Source organism: Sceloporus undulatus, chromosome 9 (assembly GCF_019175285.1).
Source record: "Sceloporus undulatus isolate JIND9_A2432 ecotype Alabama chromosome 9, SceUnd_v1.1, whole genome shotgun sequence".
NCBI classification, from domain to species: domain Eukaryota; kingdom Metazoa; phylum Chordata; class Lepidosauria; order Squamata; family Phrynosomatidae; genus Sceloporus; species Sceloporus undulatus.
The window spans coordinates 34,076,611-34,093,729 of record NC_056530.1 but is presented as its reverse complement, the minus strand read 5'-3'; the positions used below and the strand labels follow the sequence as shown (position 1 = coordinate 34,093,729).

The following is a 17,119-nucleotide window of genomic DNA, read 5'->3' as shown; positions in this document are numbered from 1 at the left end:
TGCTTGCTCAGAGGTGAAGGAGGATGGTGAGAGGCAGGTCAGCAGGCTGGCTGGTGTAACCTGCACTGGTGGGAGCAGTAGCAGCAGTTCTAGAGCAGAAGGAGCCATGCTTTGGATGTCTGTGAACAAGGGAGTGCATTATATGCATGTGTGGCTCTGTCTTCAGGAACCTCCCCTACATGCATCAAAAGAGCACACAAGGAGGAGGAATGAGAAGCAAGCTTAGAATCACAGAATCAAAGAGTTGGAAGAGACCACAAGGGCCATCCAGTCCAACCCCCTGCCATGCAGGAATTCACAATCAAAGCACCCCTGACAGATGGCCATCCAGCCTCTGCTTAAAGACCTCCAAAGAAGGAGACTCCACCACTCTCCAGAGGCATGTATTCCATTGTCAAACAGCTCTTACTGTCAGGAAATTCCTCCTAATGCTGAGGTGGAATATTTCTTTCTGTAGTCTGAATCCATTGCTCCGGTTCCTATTCTCTGGAGCCACAGAAAACAAGCTTGTTCCATCCTCAAGATCACACCACTTCAAATATTTAATTTAAAAAGGTAAAGGTAGTCCCTTGACATGAATGTCTAGAGATAGCTGACTGTAGGGGGCAGTGCTCATCTCCGTTACTAAGCCAAAGAGCCAGCATTGTCCAAGGACTACTCCGGTGGTCATGTGGCCAGCACGACTGCACCAAATGCTATTACCTTCCCACAAAAGTGGTACCTATTTATCTACTTGCATTTACATGCTTTCAAACTGCTAGGTTGGCAGAAGCTGGGACTAGTGGCAGGTGCTCATCCCATCATGCAGCACTTGGGCCTCGAACTGCCACCTTTGCAATCTTCCAATTGTCAGAATTGGCGTCTTAACCATTAAGCCACCACATCCCTTATTTATTTATTAAATACTTAAACAGGGATATCATGTCACCTCTTAACCGTCTCTTCTCCAGGCTAAACATATCCAGCTCCCTAAGTCTCCCCTCATAACGCATGGTTTCCAGAACCTTCACTATTTTGGTCACACGTCTCTGGCATGCTCCAGTTTGTCAACATCCTTTTTGAATTGTGGTGCCCAGAACGGAACACATTATTCCAGGTGAGGCCTGATCAAAGCAGAATACAGTGGCATTGTTACTTTTCTTGAATTCTCCACAGCTCATGCACGCAAATATACATGCCTAGCAAGTAAAGTCACAACTCTTCATGTCAACCTGACACTACTACTGACACACACACACAGTAGTGGAAATACACCAGAGAGATCTTTAGTGGCCAAAAAGCAAAAGGAAGGGAAGCGACTGGATGAGATCTCAGCTTGGAGGATTTTTTTTTTTAAAAAAAAAAAGGTTCTTCACTGCACATCTCACAACTTTAATTAAATATTTAGCAACTTTAAATAAAAATTGATGCACTTCAGAATTTCAAATGCAAGTCTTGGTGGTCTACAGCAAAAAAAGATATTTAAAGGGGGTCAGTGGTAAAGAAAAGGTTAAGAACAGTCGGTTTAAAGGTCCAGTATGTGCTGTCTGAGAAGGGCTGGAGTGTCAGGAAGCTTTCAAAATAAAGAGGAAGAATGCTCCTGCTTCCATATCTCTTAGAGTTCAATGGAGCATAGGCCTACAGGGACTATAGAAGACTGAAGAAGATGGATTGCCACAGGGAGGATTCAGTCCCTTGTCATAGCAGCATAAAACTGAGGATGTACTTAAATGTATGTTTTGCTGTCTGTCATGATTAGGAGGTACTTCCTAGGCCAGAGATGGGGACTTCTAGAACATATTCTGCTTCAATTTCCAGAATTGCCAAATGCAGGTCACTGACACTGGTCATGAGACCAGTGCTAGAGCTGATGGAAGGTGGGAGTCCAACACTGAGGAGACAAGAAGCTCTCTTCCCCATCTTAGCTCTGAGAATATGTTTAGAGAACCATCTCACCTCCAATGGTGTAGTGCCTTCCTCATCTGTCTCTATCACGTCAGCAGATTGCCTTGTTCGAGACCTCTTGGCTCCACGAGGTGAGGAGGCAGTACTTTCCACATCACTCTCCAACAGGCTCTATGGAAGAGTGAGATGCATAAAGAAATCAAGGAAGCAGGACAGCTAATATCCTACATCCTGTTGGGTACCCTATGCCTGCAGTATTACCTTTAGTACATACCAAAGAAAGCCAACCTGAAAAGCAACTGACAGATAAGGTCCATATGGTCACCTCCCCAGATGCCAAGGTCATTAGAGGAGCCTTCACTTTCAATCTAAAGTGGTACAGCCCCAGGCAACTAATTAAAAATTGGGCTTTTGTTGGTTGACACCACTCTTTTAAAAAAATCTAAACCCATTGGCAATTAAGTTATAAAAAGTTTACCTTGTTATAATCTGATTAAAATGTGTCTTTTTATATATTATCTTACTGTGTGTGTACGCATGCCTTAAGTCACCTGTCAACTTATGGTAAACCCATGAATTTCACTACTCCGAAGTAGTTTTGCCAGCTCCTGAAATACAGCTTACAACACCTGATATTCATTGACAGTTTCCCATCCAAGTACTAGGCAGGGTTGACTCTGCTTAGCTTCCAAGATCAGAAAGCATCATGGGGATTTAGAATATTTATAAATATTTATATAAACAGCTTAGATCTCAAAACAGTCAGCAACAATAACAGAATGTACCATATAAAGCAATACAGTACACAAAACATGAAGACATTTACTTTAACCATAAATAGATGGCAATGCTCAAGTACCATTGGAATTTTTCTTTTATTATTTGTTCTATCAATTTAACAGGCAGATGTTCTGCATGTGTGCTTTGTTATGTTTTCAGACAATGTGGACGCTATTCTTGAATGACTGTTACATTCATTTTTAATTTTTAAAAATAAAGTTGGTGTTGGGGGGTAATGGGAATTGTAGTCCAACCCAGTCACAGTACAACCAGATTGGAGGATTATGGGTGCAAGCATTTTATAACAGACAGAGCTAACATAGCAATAAATGGCCAGATGAAATACCTCTTCTGCTGTCTCATCCTCTTCCTCTTCCTCTGGCTGGTACTCTTCATCTGAGGAGTCATCTTCCTCCAGAGGAATGTCCACAAACTGAGGGGGCTGCTGTAGGGAGCAAGAAGGCAACAACCAGCATCAGAAAATAACACAGAACACGAAATGACATTTTTAAAGATGGTGATTGTTACTGGTGATACTAGATTGTTACTGGTAAGAAAACAGGATACTGTACCAATATCTCTAGATCAATACATAGATACATTTTATAATAATTCACAAAGGGCACAGCCATTCTTAAGTCGTCCTCATTGTTATGCTCAGACACCTTGAAGCTGAAATTATAGACTGACTCAGACAGACTACAATACAGAACCTAACAAGCTAAAGAAAAATCCCAGCAATCTAGAATTGTAACACAAATAAGTGTACTAGTGCATGTTGTTGTACTTAGAATCACAAAGTTGGAAGAGACCACAAGGGCCATCCAGTCCAACCCCCTGCCATGCAGGAAATCCAAATCAAAGCATCACCAACAGATAGCCATCCAGCCTTTGTTTAAAGACCTCCAAAGAGGGAGATTCCACCAGACTCCGAGGGAGTCTGTTCCACTATTGGACAGCTCTTACTGTCAGGAAGTTCTTCCTAAGGCTGAGATGGAATCTCTTTTGCTGTAGCTTGCATCCATTGTTCCGGGTCCTAATCTCTGGAGCAGCAGAAAACAAGCTTGCTCCCTCCTCAATATGACACCCCTTCAAATATTTAAACAAGGCTATCATATCACCTCTTAGCCTTCTCTTCTCCAGGCTGAACATCCCAAGCTCCCTAAGTTGTTCCTTATAGGGCATGCCTTCCAGACCCTTCACCATTTTAGTCACTCTTCTTTGGACATGTTCCAGTTTCTCACATCCTTTTTAAATTGTGGTGCCCAGAACTGGACACAATATTCCAGGTGGGGCCTGACCAGAGCAGAATATAGTGGCACTATTACTTCCCTTGATCTCGACACTATACTTTTATTGATGGAGCCTAAAATTGCATTGGCCTTTTTAGCTGCCGCATCACACTGTTGACTCATGATCAACTTGTGGTCTACTTGGACTCCCAGATCCCTTTCACATGTAGTTTCAGTCAGCCAGGTGTCCCCCATGCTATATCTATGCATTTCATTTTTCCACCCTAAGTGCAGTACCTTACATTTCTCCGTGTTGAATTTCATTTTGTTAGCTTTGGTCCAGGTTTCTAGTCTATTCAGGTCATTTTGAATTTTGGTCCTGTCCTCTGGGGTTTAGCTACTCCCCCTAATTTGGTGTCATCTGCAAATTTGATAAGTATGCCTCCAGTTTTGTCCTCCAAGTCATTGATAAACATGTTGAATAGCACTGGGTCCAGGACAGAGCCCTGTGGGACCCCACTGGTCACTTCTCTCCAGGATGAAAAGGAGCCATTGTTGAGCACCCTTTGGGTTGAGAACAAAAGAAAGCCCTACTAGACACTGTTCCTGTTCCTCACTTATCAACCCTCCTCCTGACCTCCATTGCTAACAACCAGAATGACTCAGCCTTCCATCCTTTCGTAGGTAAGTAAAATGGATAATAGCATTTACATTATACATTATTATAGCAATACAGCTTGTTGGCCCAATGCTAGGCACTTGTGGGAACTGTAGTTTTGTGAGACATTTAGCCTTCTCTGTCAGAGAGCTCTGGTGCCACAATAAACTACAATTCCTAGCATTCTGTAGCACTGAGTCAGGGCAGTTAAAGCAGTCTCAAACTGGATTATTTATGCAGTGTGTTTTGGACCTTAGACCTTCTGTCAAATCATAAAAAACATCTCCAACCAGAACAATGAACAAGGAGGAAAAGAAGAAAGAGAAGTGGCCTGTTTCTGGATTATTACACTGAAATAAATGTTTTTTATGTATGTTATACATGAAAAGCCAAGGCAAAGGAAACAACACACACTTTGTTCTCTAGGGCAACCAATGGCAGGGGGAGTTTGCTGAAGAAAGTCATAGTTTTTGTCTATGACAGGTCCACTAAGGACCTAACCAGATACTAACCTTGATTTCATTGGCCTTCTTGATAGGAGAAATATTCCAGGTAGGAATTACCTAAAGAAAACCAACATTACTGTATAAACATCTTCACTGTAAACACCTCCAAAAAAGCACCTGGATTTTATAGCTGGTCCTGCTTTTCATTTCATTTACTGTACTTGTGGTCTGTCCTTCTCTATTAAATTTCTATTCTTATTAAACACAGATGAGAAAATAAGACAAGAATACCAGTGGGTTTCATGGCCAAGTGAGAAATCAAATCCTGGTCTCCAGAGTCATAGTCCAACACCTAAACCATTACACATGGCAAAATCAAGGTTTGCTTTTGGGATTTTTTTTTTAAATATTTTCAAGCCATCTTGCCCCAAGGCTAAGATCTCCCACCCAGTCTAGAAGAAAGCATTTCTTATTTACACTTGATGCAAAAATATATATCTTAAATGAGAAGAAAGTCTCCAAGATTGGCAGAACCAAGGCAATTATATACCTACTCACCACTCCTTTTTCCACCACTTCCTTCAGTTTGGAACGAGTCATTTTGGGCTCCTAAGGGACAGAAAAATAGCTCAAATTATCCATCAGTCCATTAGAATGGACTGAAAAATTGATACAGCAAATTTTGTCTTCTTCTTCTCAATTGCACCACATGCTTCAAGGGGCAAACTGATTTCCCATTTCCCTATAGCTCCCTTGGAAACCATCCTGGTAGAAGGCAGGGTATAAATTCAATAAATAAAGACAAAGGGAGACTTACAAACATAGGAATGTCCTCTGTCTCGCTGATGGCGGCTTTCATCATGGCCACAACATGCTCATTTGTGATCACTTCCTGGAAGCCCAAAAACAGAAATAAGTTTTTCAAGCTTCCTTTATTCGAAGATAAGGAAACATCTAAAACGGGGATGGGCTATTGCATGGGGACAATATTTCCTCCCTAACCCCTCTGTGGAATGCACACATGCATGCATTCAAACGTATACGTGTGCATACACACACCTCACATACCAAAGCACCTCCATTTTTCTTCAGAGGCCCTCCCAGAAAGGCAAACAGAATTGATGTTGTGTCATTTGCTGTTGCTATTTAAAAAGGGACTCTAATGAAAGCTAAGATTTGGCAGTGGAAGGTTCTGATGGTTTGGATGGGAGTCCTTCCACAATTTTGGGAGGATTTCTGCGGTTTTTCTGGTGCAAATAGGCTCCAAATTGGGTCAATTTTTCTTTAAAAATGGAGTTGGGAGGTTTTAAAGGACTGGCAGAGAGCTTCAGAGACTGCAAAAGTAAAGTTCAGGAGCCATATGCAACCTCCACAGCTGTGATCTTCTGAAAGTGCAGAATACAACCTAGCCTAATTCAAGCAAGGCAATGAACAACAACTCCCAGAATCTGCCAGTCATTAGGACTATCGTGCCAGATTGGGAACTAGGGCTTGTTGCATATCTCCAAGATCTCAAGCAGAGAAGCCTCTTTCCCACCACCTGCTACTTGATTCCTTCAACAGAGAATGCCAAGGACTGAACCTGCCATCATTTTTAAGCAAAAAAAGAGCTCTGCAGCTGCAGTAGCATCCAGAAATCTCCAAAGGCAATTCAAAGATACTGAGTTGGACATATAAATCCCAAAGTGGCTGTAAAAATGGCAAATTTCTACACAGGAGAAATCATCTTCTGGTGAACAACCTCTGAGGGTTTGATAAATCAGAATTCCTGTTTCTTTCCAAGCTATCAATGACTAGTCCTGGTCCAGTTGAGAGCAGGGGTTCCCAACTGTGCTCCGAGGAGTCCTTAGGGCTCTGCGTGCACTTCCCAGGTGCTCCACAGCAACTCCAGGAAAATTAAAGAAATAAAAATTGAATGAAATTAAAGAATAAGAATAATTCCTATATATACTCCTAAACACTATTAACTTGTAAGACATATGGTAGGCCTCTTAGGAGTTCCGCCATAGAAATAAGGGCTCAGTGGGTCAAAGAGGTTGGGAACCTTTAGTCTACAGGGTTTTGTGAGGCTAGTGATTTCAGTTTTCCTCTTTACACAGCTATGATCACCTAGCTATCTTTTGTAGCCTTTCATTTTGTATTCCCTTTCTCCCAGATCCTGGACTCACATGCAGTATGTTTCGCACATTGACAGCTGTCAAGTTGTGTTGTTTTGCCCCATCTTCCAAAGTCCGATCCAAGGTATCATCTAGTTTAAGGTTGCAATCCAAGGGCCCTCCTTCTTCTTCCTCCTGGCTTTTTCCTTCCCTTTTTCGCTTTGTAGCTTTCCTCTTCTTTTTCTTCCCTCCCTCTTCTCGCTCTTCTGGAAACCAGAAAAAACATGTATATACGCACAACACTGGCATCAATATAAAATCACATAATCACAGAGTTGGAACACATCACAAGGGCTATCCAGTCCAACCCCCTGCCGAACAGTAAGACATAATCAAAGCACTCCCAATAGATGGCCATCTAGCCTCTGTTTATAAACTTCCAAAAGAGACTCCACCACACTCTGAGGCAGTATATTCCACTGTCAAACAGCTCTTACTGTCAGGAGGTTCTTCTTAATGTTGAAGCGAAATCTCTGAGTCTTAGTCGCTGAAGCAGTAGAAAACAAGCTTGATTCATCCGCAACATGTTATGCCTTCAAATATTTAATCATGGCTATCAATATCCTTGAAAGACTATATCTATGATCTTCATGAGGTGACCCAAGCCTAGTCACACACTCCCTCAGCAGAATCCACCTTAAAGGGTTGTGTGCCAATAAAATGAAGGATGGCGGAAGCTGAGTTCTTTGTAGGAAGGGTCCAGATGAAAGAACATAACAAAATAGGGAGAAAGTCAGAAAAGCTAAAGCACAAAACAAGCTGCAACTTCCCAGAAAGGTCAAAAACAATAATAAGGGCTTTTTGGTTATGTTCATGGCAAAAAGACACAAGGAAATAGTAGGGCCGCTGTGTGGAGAAGACAGCAAAATGCTAACAGGGAACAGAAAAAAAAGGCAGAACTACTCAACACCTTCTTTGCCTCGGTCTTCTCTGAAAAGGAAAATGCTCAACCTAAGGAAAATTGTGCACATGATGTAGTAGGAGAAATGCACCAACCACTAGGTAGAGAGGTAGTACAGGAATACCTGGTTATTCTAAACAAATTCAAGTCTACAGGGCCAAATGAATAACATTCAAAGATATTAAAAGAACTGGGAGAAGTAATCTCAGAACCACTGTCACTAATCTGTGAAAATTCCTGGAGAACAGAAAAGATGGCAGCAGACTGGAAGAGGGCAAATGTCGTCCCCATCTTCATAAAAGGAAAAAAAGAGGACCCAAATAATTATCACCCAGTCATTCTTATATCAATCCCAGAAAAGACTTTAGAGCAGAGAATAAAACAATTCAGCGCGGTGTACAACCAGGTGGTGAGTTCGAGCCAGAGGTGAAGAGCTACAACTCCCATCATCCCTGACAGTTTAAATATCTGAAGAGGTGTTATACTGAGAATGGAGCAGGCTTCTTTGAATCAATGTAATTTATTGTCTCAAGTTACCATCAATTCAGTGGGTCTGCTCCAGCTGGGACAAACTATAGCATCTAGGCCTGTGCATTTTAATGACCAACAAATGGCTGCTAGAAGCTGCTCTGGGACTAAAGGTCGCTTCCACACAACAAGATCCCAGTCCGAAAATACCTTCCCTCTGATCAGTGAGTTGAGATAACAGATTACATTTGTGGACCAGATGGAGAACCTCTGTGGGCCACATCTGGACTGGGTGTACCCTATCCTGGCTGTACACCAACAAAAATGCTAAAGGGTTACAGATGCCTCAAGTTTCAGATTTTTGCATGCTCCTTCTCACAATACAGAGCATGTTAAGAGGTGATCCTGAGGAAACTTAAGTGTCAGGATCCACTTTGGAGGGGCAGCAACATAATACTCACCAAATGGTATAAAGAGTCCCATCTCCTCTGCTTCCTCTTTTACCTCTTGGAGCAGCTCAACACTCTGCACAGGATTTGGAGCTTTCACATTTGGACAGTCATCTCCAACCTCACATTCTACTTCCAGCTTCGGCAAAATGCTGCCAGCTAGAATAAAGAAATAGGAGAAAACTTAAAACTCTACTTATAGTAGGCCTAGTGTACTCATTTTAGATGGGGCTGGTGCCACAAAATGGCATCACCAGGCACCTGTCAAGGACCACACCCCTGGAAGGACTCACAGCTAACTCCTGGTCCTTCTAGGGTCTACTGCCCCTCTTCCTTGCTGTCCCTCTAACCTCTATGAACACAGAAGCAGTGACAAGGGTGAGGAAATGTAGCAATACCTTCCAGACTTTGGGCTAGCCTGGGTTTGTTGGACTGGTAGAGCACAAGGGAAAGGGCAAGTGTATTGACAACAGTAATACTGGCTGTTGATGATAGCATGACCCGAAGGTCATTCATTCATAGGGTGACCATAAGTTGAAGTCAGCTTCATAGCAGTTAAGAACAACAACAGAGGGTTTATGTAGGTTTGTCCACACATAACAAACTAACACCATTAGGCATCCAACGAAGACACATCACAGGAAGGAAGGAAGGAAGGAAGGAAGGAAGGAAACCAACCAGCACTGATTTCAGATTTACCACCTTATTGTGAGGTCTAACCATGATATACAAGTATGTAATAGAAATGGCCTAAATTTGGTTTATGATTTCTGCATCATTTCACCCAAGCTTGCACAAACTGCTACCTTCACAGTCCAGTTTTTCTTCTTTCTTCTCCCCAAGAAGCTGAGGTGATGAAGATGCCTTTCCATCACAATGGCCTTCAGTTTTCTGCTGACAGAGATCTGACCCCATCTTAGTGAATATCTTTTCATTCTTCAGTGAAACCTCATCCATTTCTTCCCCGTTTTTCTGAGCCATCTCTCCAGATGGAATCACAACTATCTTGACTGCTTCATCATCAGCAACTCCTAAGAAAGATATGTCCCCTGCAGGTGTTAGCAAAAGCCCTTGTAGACTCATGCAGCCTTCTAGATGTTCTGGACTACAACTTCCATCATCCTTCGCTGCTGCTTATGCAGCAAATGCTTCAGGAAATTGCAATCTGGACACATCGGATAGGCCACATTTACACTACAACAAATATAGACAATACTGCTGCTTCATTCAGAAACATGAGACCCAAAGTCTTTACTGTGAAAAAAGAGTTCACAACTCAGTGCAGGGCACATGCCTTATATGCAGAAGGTCCTTTAACTGGCATGGTTCAATGCTATGGAATTATGAGAATTGTAGTTCTGTGAGATGTTTAGCCTTCTCTATCAGAACACTCTGGTGACACAACAAACTATAATTCCTAGAATTCCACACCATTGAGCCATGGCAGTTAAAGTGGAGTGAAAATGGATTATTTCTGCAGTGTGGATTCAGCCTATGTCACTTCAGTCAATAAATTTCAGAAGAAAAGACTGTGTTTAAAACTGTTCCTGCAAAACCAAGCAGTTACGTGGTACAACAAAGGCTGACAAATCTGCTTCAGTATAGGCTTCTAATGCATTCAACATGAGCCCTGTGTGGTTACTGTATCAGACTGTGAGTAAGGGCTGAAACAGACGGCCCTAAAGGGGCGGCATCACACTGCTCCTTTGAGTGCTGGATCAGGGCCACGACAACCACATATCATGGCCCCAATCCAGCGTATTTCTGACCCAAAGAGAAGTGGCAAAATGGCACTTCTTTTGGGGGTGGAAAAAGAGCACTCTTGCAGCAGCGTTTCAGCACATGTAAACGCCGCACCGCTGAAACAGCAGGAAGTCGCAGCACATGCGACCAGTCATGGGCTTCCCAGCGGCATAGTGGCAGCATCAGAGCATGCGGTGTCTAAACACTGCATTCAGATGCCATCCCCAACCCGGCGCTCACTGTAAGTCTATTTTGCCCCTAAATTGACCCAGCTTCAAAGACCTACTCAGGCACAAAGTTGACTGGGGTCCAAAACACACTGCAGAAATAATCCAGTTTGAGACCACTTTACCTTCCCAGGCTCAGTGTAAGAGAATCCTGGAAATTGTAGTTTCTTGGCACCAGAGTTCTCTAACAGTGAAGGCTAAATGTCTCACAAAAGTACAGTTCATAGAATTCCCTAGCACTGAGCCAGAGTAGTTAAAGCAGTCTCAAACTAGGTTATTTCTACAATGTGTTTTGGCCCTGGGTAATCTCAAACCAGACACTATCTTTCCCGGATTAACCTACATCACAGATATGTTATGAGAATAAAATTAGGACAGGGGAAAGAACTGCATGCACAATCCTTAGCAATTTGGAAGAAGTGTGAGATGAAGGTGCAATAACTCTCTACAAAGCGGCAAGGATTTCTGAATATGTCCACTCTCCTTTCACATACTGTGTGTACATCTTTCAGATTGGCCTCTTCCCATATTTCCTGGTGGTTGTGTATTTCTCATTAGAGTTACCAGACTTCTTCAAAACCATTATAGGTGCAAGAGACCTCTTCAACTTTCACTATGCCAAGCCTAGTTGATTTTCAGAATAAGAACATGTAACTAAATCCATCAGTAAAACCACATTGGCTGACTCAGAATCAAGCCTTAAGTAGAGTTGCCTATTCAGGGGGACCAGATGTCATAACTGCAAAGGAGGGCCACGCACCACAAAATGCATTACAACATAAAAGCTAACAACACTAATCTGCATACAAATTCAATAGTAATAACAAGTACATATCTATCAGTGAACTAATCACTCCCTAAGCGGTTTATAATGTGTAAGCTCATTGTGAGTCATGCTGGAAATGGAGGACATTTTGGGATTCCTCTTGAACAGAAGACTGAAATGTAGGGCATGTGCTGGGAAATGAGGGTGCCTGGTCACCCTGTACCTACTGAATATATAATTTACTGCAAAAGTATGAAATGGACAACCAAGGTAAAGGTAATGATAGTCCCTTGACATGAACGTCTAGTTGTGTCCGACTGTAGGGAGTGGTGCTCATCTCCATTACTAAGCCAATGAGCCAGTGTTGTCCAAGGACTGCTCTGGTGGTCAAGTGGCCAGCATGACTGCATCGAACACCGAAACCTTCTCAACAAAGTGGTACCTATTTATCTACTTGCCTGTGCATGCCTTTGAACTGCTAGGTTGGCAGAAGCTGGGACTAGTGATGGGAGCTTACCTCATCATGCAGCACTTGGACCTTGAACTGCCAACATTCCTATCTTCTGATCATCAGAACTGGTGCCTTAACCATAAGCCACCGCATCCCATACAACCGAGCAGCTTTGGGACTCACTGAAAAAAAGAAGTTGGCAGTGTGGGGTTTTGTAGGCTAAAGTCTCAGATGCATTTGTTCCAAAAGTGCACACTGCCAACTTCTTTCTCTCAGTTCATAGAATCCCAGAGTTGGAAGAGACCACAAGGGCCATCCAGTCCAGTCCTCAGGCACAAAGCTGACTGGAGTCAAAAACACACTGCAGAAATAATCCAGTTCGTCTCTGCTCCAACTGCCCTGGCTCAGTGCTAGGGAATCCTGGGAACTGTAGTTTATTGTGGCACCACAGCGCAATGAAAGAGAAGGCTACATGTCTCATAAAACTACAGTTCCCAGAACCTCCCAGCATTGAGCCAGGGTTAGTCCAAAAAGATGTTACAAGAGAGGTTCTCAAACTGTGCCCTTTAAGAGATTTTGGACTTCACCTCCCAGAAGCCTCAGCCATGTAGGCCAACAGTCTGGGATTCTGGGAGCTGAAGTCCAAGATCCCTTAAAGGGCACAGTTTGGAGACCACTGCTCTAAGTATTGATTCTACAGACTGACCTTTGAATTCTACCCCTCCAACCAAGGTAGCTCCGATACAAGGCAGTTAAAAAGGCCAATGCAATTTAGGCTGCATTAGTGTCTCAAGGCAAGTAATAGGACCACTCTATTCTGCCTCACCTGGAATATTGTGTCCACTTCTGGGCACCACAATTCAAAAAGAATGTCAAGAAACCGGAGTGTCTCAGAGGATGGCAACCAAACTGGCGAAGGGTCTGGAAACCATAAAGCCCTGTAAGGAGAGATTGAGGGAGATTGGTATATTTAGCCTGGAGAAGAGAAGGTTAAGAGGTGATAGGATAGCCCTGTTTAGGCATTTGAAGGGGTGTCACACTGAAGCTGGAGCAAGCTTGTTTTCTGCTGCTCCAGAGATTAGAACACGGAACAAAGAGAAAAGAGATTCCAGCTCAACCTTAGGAGAAACTTCCTGACAGCAAGAGCTGTTTGACAGCAGAACAAACTCCCTTGGAGAGCGCTGGGGTCCCTTTCCTTGCCAGGCTTTAAACTCTCGGGTTATAAATTATCGATTATCTTAAAATCAGGATTTTGATCGGAAATCAGCAGAGACCAAGCGATCGATTGGAAAGAAAATGCGTTCATTTTAGCCGCAGCATCGTTCCCAGCAGGAAATCCTTCCAAATTACTGGGCCCTTGAATTCAGAGTGAACCAAAGGAAACGACAAATCACATTTTCATCTGTTACTCTGACTTAATCGTTTGCGCCCCTGTATTTCCCTTGGATAGCCTAGAGTACGTCTCTATCCCACGTTTTGTTCCACCGTCCTTAAAACTGTTTATGCAATGCTTCTCTTTATTTGGGTTAACATTTTTTAAGTTCGGAGCTGTTTCCAAACTGTTTATACATCCCAAAACGGAACCTTTGAGGTCACCTGGAAGAGCATCTTTCGCTCTCGCTTCAGCACTATAATTTTAACTTCTGAACAAGTAAAATCCTGACTTTTGTCCATTATTATTATTATGATTAACCTTTATTTATAAAGCGCTGTCAATTTAGACATTGATCCGTTCTGCCCCAGCAGAGAGTCCCTGCAACTCCGTGAGCCCAGGAAGCCAAGGCCCCTGGAGGCTGCTTAGCCAGCTCTCCTTAATCCCTTGCTCTGGCTCCTCCCTTCAAAGACCGAAACGGGGCTCTCCTACGGCCTCTGAGCCCTCTCTTCTCCGTCCCCAGCTCCCTCCGAGGGCTTCCAAGCCCTTCCCATTGTGTTCGCTGGGGATGAGGGGCGGGAGGCTGAGGAAGGACCCTAAGCGACGCTGCGGGCGGCCTTTCAGGGGAAGAAGCGGGAGCCCCGCCGGGGAGGAGGGCTCCTTCCGCGGGGAAGCGCCCCTGCCCCTTGCCTGTTGCCGTTGCCTCACTTCCGCCGAGTGACTTACCCCCGTCTCCGCACCCGCCACAGCGCCTGGGCGCCGCCATTTTCCCACCCGGAAGCGGAACTGACGACGCAGGAAAAGGGGAGGAGCGAGGCAGCGTTGAAGCGCGGCGGCGACGGGGGCGGGGCGTTGAGTCTCCCGCCGCCATCTTTGTTTCTGGTCCTGGCAACAAGGCGGCGCCAGACAGAGGAACACTCTCAAAGGACTCAAACGCGGAGGGTCTTTCTCTTTTGGGGCGGAAGGATGCTTCGGGTTGTAACAGTCCAGGCCGCGCTAAGACACCGCCCCCGCCGTGAGGGAAAGCAGTGGGTGGAAGCCAGGCCCGCCATCTTTGTTAAGGGCAGGACGTCGATACAGTACTCGCTTCTGGGTGCCTTCGAGAAAGTCCCGGATGGAAGAGCGCCAACTCAGGCTCAGAAGGAAGAAGGCTGGGTTTAAGGGCAGTGGTCCCCAAACTGTACTCTTTAAGGGATTGGGGCTCCCAGAATCCCAGGCTTAGGCAGAGTGTCCAAGACAGGGATGTGGAGGCCTCTGGTGGGGAAAGTTAAGGAAAGAACCTACCATTTTTGTCCATGTTTTTCCTGAATCATGCTAAAATAAAACACAGTGGTGCCTTGGTATCTGCTGGGGTTTGGTGCCAAGGGCCCCACATGGATAAAAGAATCTGTGGGTGCTCGAGTCCCATTAAACACAATGGCACAGGATCATACAATCATAGAATAGTAGAGTTGGAAGAGACCCCAAATCCATCCAGTCCAACCCCTTTATTCTGCCATGCAGGAAATCCAAATCAAAGCATCCCCATTGACAGATGTCCATCCAGCCTCTGCTTAAAGACCTCCAAGGAAGGAGACTCCACTACACTCCAAGGGAGTTTGCTCCAATGTCGAACAGCCCTGTCCCCCCCCCAATTTTTCTATGGGCCTTCACATCTCTAGGCCAAGAGCCTCTGGTCAGAGGTGTCCCTAGGGCTGGTGTCACTGGATGCAGCAACTCATGGTGTCATCCCCATTGACCTCCTCCTCCTCCTCCCATTTCACACCAGACAGAATCCTTAGTCACGCTTTTTTGCACTAATGTTACTCATAACTTGCAGTTCCCATATACCACTGAATGTAATGCTTACAGTCGTTGAATAATTGAATCATGGGGCCCAAACAGACAAGCCAAAATAAAGCCGCTTTGGTCACTTTGGAGATATGGTGTTTAAATACTGCATACATCCTAAGAGGCCAGAAGCCACGCCAAAGCCATGCTCCAGTCCTAAGAACTACAGCACTAAGCTTCTGACTTCTTAGGACGCATGCATCATTTAAAGAGCCAAGCTCCCAAGTGACCCCAAGCAGCTTTATTTAGGCCTGGCTGTTCGGGTCCATAGAGACCACAAGGGCCATCCAGTCCAATCCTCTGCCATGCAGGAACACACAATCTAAGCACCCCCAACAGATGGACAAAGGCTCCTGGTGGCAGGCCTTTATTGGCCTACAATCTCCCAATCTCAAACAGGTACAGGAAGATGCATGGCACAGATGGGGAGATGGGCTCAAGACCTTGCCACAAAGCCAGAGGCTAACTCTGCTAACACATCCACTTGGGAAATGTTGTGACAGGAGTAATCACATCATCCACAATAGAATCATAGCATTGGAAGAGATCACAAGGGCCATCCAGTCCAACCCCATTCTGCCATGCAGGAATTCACAGTCAAGCCCCCCCCAACAGATGGCCATCCCGCCTCTGCTTAAAGACCTCCAAAGAAGGAGACCCTACCACTCTCCAAGGCAGCATATTCCACTGTTAAACAACTCTGACTGCCAAAATTCCCTCCTAATGTTGAGCTAGTCTCTCTTTTCCTGCAGCTTGCATCCATTGCTTCAGGGACTATTCTCTGGAGCAGCAGAAAACAAGCTTGCTCCCTCCTCAATATGACAACCCTTCAAGGATTTAAACAGGGCTATCATATCACCTGTTAATCTTCCCTTCTCTAGGCTAAACATCCCCAGCTCCCTGAGTCATTCCTCATAGGGCATGCTTTCCAGACCCTTCACCATTTTAATCGCTCTCCTTTGGACATGCTCCAGTTTCTAGTCTCTTTCTTTGGAGGCCTTTAAACAGAGGCTGGATGGCCATCTGTCAGGGGTGTTTTGAGTGTGAGTTCCTGCATGGCAGAAGGGGTTGGATCAGGGTCCTTGGGGTCTGCTCCCCAGCCAGCCTGGACTTAGGGAGGGAGGGAGGGGCGTGGCTGCGCCGGGAGGGGCGTGGTTTGTCCGGGGAGCGTTCCAAGTGGGCGGGGCGAGCGCTGCATCATCAGGGCCGGGCGTCAGTCTCTGCATCCTCTCGGATTAGCAGCATCCTTTGCTCCGGGCGCAGCATCCGCGGAGAAGGCCTCCCTCCGACGGCGCCATGGCCGAGATCGCCAGCATCCAGCGCAGCTTCGGTGAGTCTGGACCCTCTGCACCCCCTCTAGGGCCACAACAAAAAAACCTTCCCAGAATTCCATAGCATGGAGCTTTGGCAGGCCCCCCCCCCCATCCCTCAGACCTAAGCCCCCCAAGCCCTTTCTGCCTTTCCTTGCCACATCAAGATGCTCAGACCTTGTGCTGGGCTGAAGAAAGGAGGGCCAAGGGAAGGGATGCATCTTTCCCAGCTGGGTCCTGGGCCAGGAGCCTTGGAAGGAAACAGCTGTCAGGGTTCCCTGCTTTGCTTGGGTTCTGCAGTTGCCCTGGATGCTCAGGGAGCAACATTTCAAAACAAAAATGGACTCTCCCTCCCCTTGCCTCCCTGGGCCTTGGCAGGCTTGGCACCCAGAAGCATCGCCAGCATCGCCATTCTCAGCCTTGTGCCTCCTTTCAAGAGAATAATA

The 17,119-nt window shown here is 45.1% G+C and overlaps 2 protein-coding genes across 2 annotated transcripts in view; one reads left to right on the top strand and one right to left on the bottom strand.

The window, feature by feature from the left end:
• LOC121916180 (GON-4-like protein) overlaps nt 1-13,048 on the bottom strand; it is a 51,552-nt gene extending 38,504 nt beyond the window's left edge. Inside the window, exons 1-9 of the mRNA XM_042441001.1 lie at nt 12,988-13,048; nt 9,781-10,005; nt 8,987-9,133; nt 7,169-7,362; nt 5,818-5,892; nt 5,559-5,609; nt 5,067-5,117; nt 3,011-3,109; nt 1,936-2,055 (exon numbers count right to left, since the gene is read on the bottom strand). Coding sequence (XP_042296935.1) covers nt 1,936-2,055; nt 3,011-3,109; nt 5,067-5,117; nt 5,559-5,609; nt 5,818-5,892; nt 7,169-7,362; nt 8,987-9,133; nt 9,781-9,955 — 912 coding nt within the window. The 5' untranslated portion in view covers nt 9,956-10,005; nt 12,988-13,048. The remainder of the gene's footprint in view (nt 1-1,935; nt 2,056-3,010; nt 3,110-5,066; nt 5,118-5,558; nt 5,610-5,817; nt 5,893-7,168; nt 7,363-8,986; nt 9,134-9,780; nt 10,006-12,987) is intronic.
• Nucleotides 13,049-16,545: 3,497 nt separating this feature from the next.
• Nucleotides 16,546-17,119, top strand: part of SYT11 (synaptotagmin 11) — a 26,931-nt gene continuing 26,357 nt past the window's right edge. The window contains exon 1 of the mRNA XM_042440972.1: nt 16,546-16,693. Coding sequence (XP_042296906.1) covers nt 16,660-16,693 — 34 coding nt within the window. The 5' untranslated portion in view covers nt 16,546-16,659. The remainder of the gene's footprint in view (nt 16,694-17,119) is intronic.